The sequence below is a fragment of the Myotis myotis genome, unplaced genomic scaffold, assembly GCF_014108235.1.
Source record: "Myotis myotis isolate mMyoMyo1 unplaced genomic scaffold, mMyoMyo1.p scaffold_m19_p_3, whole genome shotgun sequence".
NCBI classification, from domain to species: domain Eukaryota; kingdom Metazoa; phylum Chordata; class Mammalia; order Chiroptera; family Vespertilionidae; genus Myotis; species Myotis myotis.
The window spans coordinates 119,070,982-119,075,601 of NW_023416335.1; the positions used below are offsets into that span (position 1 = coordinate 119,070,982).

At 55.4% G+C, this 4,620-nt stretch overlaps 1 protein-coding gene across 1 annotated transcript in view; it reads left to right on the forward strand.

Moving 5' to 3' along the window:
• Nucleotides 1–531: 531 nt before the first annotated feature.
• Nucleotides 532–4,620, forward strand: part of CACNA2D4 (calcium voltage-gated channel auxiliary subunit alpha2delta 4) — a 126,686-nt gene continuing 122,597 nt past the window's right edge. Inside the window, exons 1-2 of the mRNA XM_036298956.1 lie at nt 532–644; nt 3,243–3,324. Coding sequence (XP_036154849.1) covers nt 532–644; nt 3,243–3,324 — 195 coding nt within the window. The remainder of the gene's footprint in view (nt 645–3,242; nt 3,325–4,620) is intronic.

Consider the following 4,620-nt stretch of genomic DNA (forward strand, 5'->3'; position numbering starts at 1 on the left):
TGCCCTGGGCCAGTGTCACAGGGCCCCCTCCCCTTGGGCCCAGAAGGACGGCCTTTTTAAAGCAGGAGCGCGGGCTCTGACCTCTCATGGAATGGGCAAGCGCTGTCTTCTGAAATCAGAGCAATCCTGCCGAGGTCACTCCGGCCAACACCCCCTCCCCTGCCCCGCCCTCCTGCCCCGCTGTCAGCGGGGATTAGAGGAGAGGCCAGAGGATTAAGGGGTTCATCTGTCACAGCCTCCCTGCCACAGTCAGCCCCTCTCCTGGAAGCCTGCTGGTCAGGCAAGGCGAGGCTCCTCTGTAACTGTTCTCTGCGGGACAGAGAGAAGCCCCTCTCCCACGAGCATTGCAGACAAGACCAAACTGAAAGCTGGGAACCCCAGGCTTGCCAGGACCCAAAAAAGCAGAAGGCTTGGGGCGTCCCAAGGATCTGGCCAACAGGCAGAGCCCATCCTGACCACAGCAGGAGCACAGCCGGGACCTCCCAGGCCCCACCCAGGCCCCACCCAGGCCCCCGCCCCACCGGCAGCAGGATGCCCCGCTGCCTGCGGCCCTCGCTGCGGAAGCCTGCAATCATCCTGTGTCTGCTGCTGTCCAGCACCTCTCTGTCCCCCACGCGGGGGCAGGCCATGATTCCTCTGGAAACGTAAGCATCCAATTCAGCCCCTCCTCCATAAAACCCTTTTCTCTTCCTCCTTTCCTTACCACCCCCCCCCCCCCCGCCCCTCCCCGGCAGACCTCAATCCTCTGTGCCTCCCACCTCCTGTCTCCCTCTGGCTCGCCCCTGGGGGCCACGCCCCCTTTCTGGCTGTGAAGACCTTTTCTCCACCCTCCTCTCTTCCATTTGGGAGTCCTGCCTGCCCCTCCCCAACCACCTGCCGGTTGTAAGCTGACCTGATGGCCAGGCTCACACTCGTGGGGTGGCAATCCGAGTAGGGAGCACCTGCAGGCGCGCTCCTTCCAGGATAATGGCTGCCATTAGGGGCCTGGGAGTGGGAGCTGTGCTGATTTACATTATTGCCGCTCCCCAAGGATTTGTCAGGAAGTTGTTTTAACTTTCTGGAAGGGTAAGCAGTTCTAAATCAACCAAATGGCTCGTGCAACCAGGAACCAGGTCAAATTGGACTTTGGTGGTCTCGGTCTTCCCTTCCTAGCCTTTCTGCCTCCCTCCAGGCCCCGGCTCTACACCCTGTCATGAAGACCTGGTGTCAGTCATTTACACTTTGGTATACATTTAAATTACTATGCAACCCCTCTGGGAGTGTGTATGTTTAGTCCTTGGCTCTGGTGTACCTATTAAATACATTTTCAATAAATGAGGGGGAGCAAGGTGCTCTCTACACTGCACCTGCCCACTCCCTTGGCGCCTGGTCTCCACCCAGGACCTTGACCCCCTCCTCTTTCCCACCCCAAAGCCCCTCTCTCTCCTATGAAGCCACACCATCCCTCCACTCAGCCCTCAGCCTCCAAAGCTTGCCCCTGCTTCTCCTGCCCTCCCAAATCTGTTCTCACCCAAGTCATCAAAGACCCTCACTGCCCGATCCAGTAGACATTTCTGGACTTCTCTCTTTGGACTCCGGACACTGGCTTCCCCCTTTTCCTTGAATCTCCATGCCTCAGCTTTCATAACGCTGTGCACACCTGGGCCTCCTTGGGCATCTGTTACCGCCGTCTTTCCCAGGTGCTCCTGCCCCTGAGATTGGTGCTGGTGTTCCCCAGGGTTTGTCAGCCATTCAGATCTTTTCATGCTACACACTCTCTCCTTGAGAGAGCCCATCTACTCTCAGAAGTTCAACCGCCATTCATGTACTAATGACTCTTAGCCCTGCCTCTATCTGTTAGACTCATATATCCATTGCCTGTGGGCAGCTTTTCCTGGACATCATGTGAGGTTTTAAATTCAAGTTTGTGTCTTTCAAGATACAAAGTGATTGGTACTTTCTGGAGCTGGACAATGCACAACCTGCCCAACATCACTCTGCAACATAGCTCTGCAGCAGAAACCTCCCATTCTGCGTATCCCAGGCTACATTCATCACCTTCCACCCTCCCCGACTTGCTTCCATGATCCTTCTGATACTCATTTTATTTAATAACACCTCATCAGCTCAACCGCCCAAGCTAGAAACCTAGAAGTCACTTTTGTCTCCCCAAAGCTCTTCTGTACTCTCATCCCAAATTCTCCCCAGCTTCTAACACTGAACTCAGATCCCACCTCCCCCAGGAAGCCATCCCTGACCACCTCGGCCCCTCCCCAAGTCTCACTGGTGTCCCTTCAAACAAGTAGTATGCTACCTGTATATGAAGGGGCAGCCCTCTAATGGAAGGTCTTACAAAGGTGAAGACTGTAATGTGGCTCCAGGACTCTGCACAATGCCCGGGACGCAGGACATGAGTAGATACTGGTTGAGTGGCTGAATACATGCTGATCTCGAAATGAGCATGTGGCCAACTCCATTTGCTCCATCTGGAGAGGCTCAGACTCAGCCTGTGCCTGCCCCCAAGCCCCTCCAGCCTGTGCAGATGGTGAGATCTCCATATCCTTCTGGGGACGGACAAAAGGTCAGGGTTTCTCCAGAGGCTGCTGCATCAGGGTCAGGTGTGGCCTCTCCTGCCCTCACTGCCTGGCCCACCCTCTGCAGAAGCAGCTGGGAGCCTTTTCCTCTGCCCCTGCACGGCACGCTCCCTCTGAAGTTTCAGCAGGATGCAGCAGCCTGCAGCGACCTTGAGCAGGGGACACTGGAGGGGAGTGACTCACTGAGAAGCTGCAGCTGTGCCCAGGCAGTTCCTGTGTCTTTCCTCAGGGTCCTCCCTGCCTGCCCCGGACCTGTCCACAGCTTCTTCCCCTCCTTTGTTCGCTATTCCCCGCCCACAAACCACAGCCCTTGGGGGCCTGAGGTCAGGCTTTGGTTCTGCCTCATTTGCCCCTGCCCCTCATCCTTCAGCCAAGGGCATTCAGCCCGCTCTGGGCCCCTGTGGGTCCTCAGTCTCCTGCCCTGCCATATGTGTCCTTCTGGGTGTGTGTCATTGTGTATGTGTTTGTGTGTACATGTGTGTTAGTGTGCGAGTCTCTGTGTATCATGTGTGTCTATGTATTTGTGCATGTGTGCATCAGTGGTGTCTATGCATATAGACACTTGTTTTGTCTATGCACGTGTGTGTGCATATGCATCTATGTGTGTGTCTCCGTGTGTGTGTGTGTGTGTGTGTGTGTGTATACACATGTACTTTCATGGCCCGGCAGAGTGAAGCTGTGGGCAGACACCTTTGGCAGGAACCTGTATGACACCGTGACCAAACACTCAGGCTCTCTCTTGCTGCAGAAGGTGAGTAACACCTCCCAGGGCCTGCGGGCGGTCAGCCAGGGAGCCCTGCCAGGGAGCAGAGACCCAGAATCCCTGCATGTTGGGGCTGTGAGGGGCTTAGCGATCATCTAATCCAATCCCCTCGTCTTCAGACACGGAAGCTGAGACCCGAGTCACCGAGCAGGTCAGTGGGGTGGTCAGGAGCACAGTGTCAGCTCAGATCCCGGGAAGCGGAGGTCAGGGTGGAACCTGACAGAGGAGAGGGACTTACTGAGGAGGAGCTGTGAGGAACAGAGGGGTGCGGGGGCAGAAACAGCAGGCTGGGGGCCAGGCCTGGCTCCTGTGAAAGGGGCGGGGCAGAAGGAGGAGGGGTGAGTCCTGCAGGCACTGCTTGGGCAGCATAAGCGGGCCTGTGGCCTCTGGCTCGGCGAGCTCCAGCACCTCTGGTTCTCAGGGGTCCCGCCATGTCTGGGGGCTGCAGACCACAGGGGCCCCAGCACAGGTCTGGGCCACGCCTGGCTCCTGGGCAGGACGCAGGGCCCGATAAAGAGGACGGGGCACCAGCAAGCCCCACTCCCTTGGTTAATTGCTTTGTGTGCAGATTGACACCTCGCCTGTCCTCTTATGAGATTATAAACAACTTCATTTCCCTTGCTGATATTTATAACTCCCAGAGCAGTTTTAATAATAGCTTGCCGTTCTCTATTATTACTATTTGCTGAGAGCTTGATATTCAGGGTCTAACTTCACTACAATTCATGAGGTGACTACGACATTTGCCATTTTCTAAATGATGTTAAAAGCAGCTCTCAGGCTTTTATGCCAGCATGTAGCATGTGACCACCATGCAGCTCCTTCCTGTCTCCCCTTCCCACAGCCTACAGGAGGGAGCAGGCAGAGCCAGGGTGCCCCGCCCCCGTTCAGGGACCCCCACAGGCCACTATAACAATGACAGCTCAATCCCACTTCCCACTCACTGCCCTACCACACTCCTACTCTGCAAAGCACCATTTCATTCCGTGTTCTCATTTGTGCCCTCTAACCCTGGTGAGAAACATAGAGCAATCCTATGTGACTGGGGTAAAAACATTCCCTAAGTCTATGCATTCTAGAACATTCTCTAAACCATGCTAATGTCACATCTTGCAGATGAGGAAACTGACTGAGTAACTTGCCTCAGGTCACGTGGTTAATAGGTTGCTGACCTGAGCCTTTAGACATTGCTGACACACACACACACTCGTGAAAAGATGGTCTCCCTTGGGCCCAGAGAGTGAATTTGAATCCAGCTCTCTGAACAGTTTGTCAGGCAGTGTC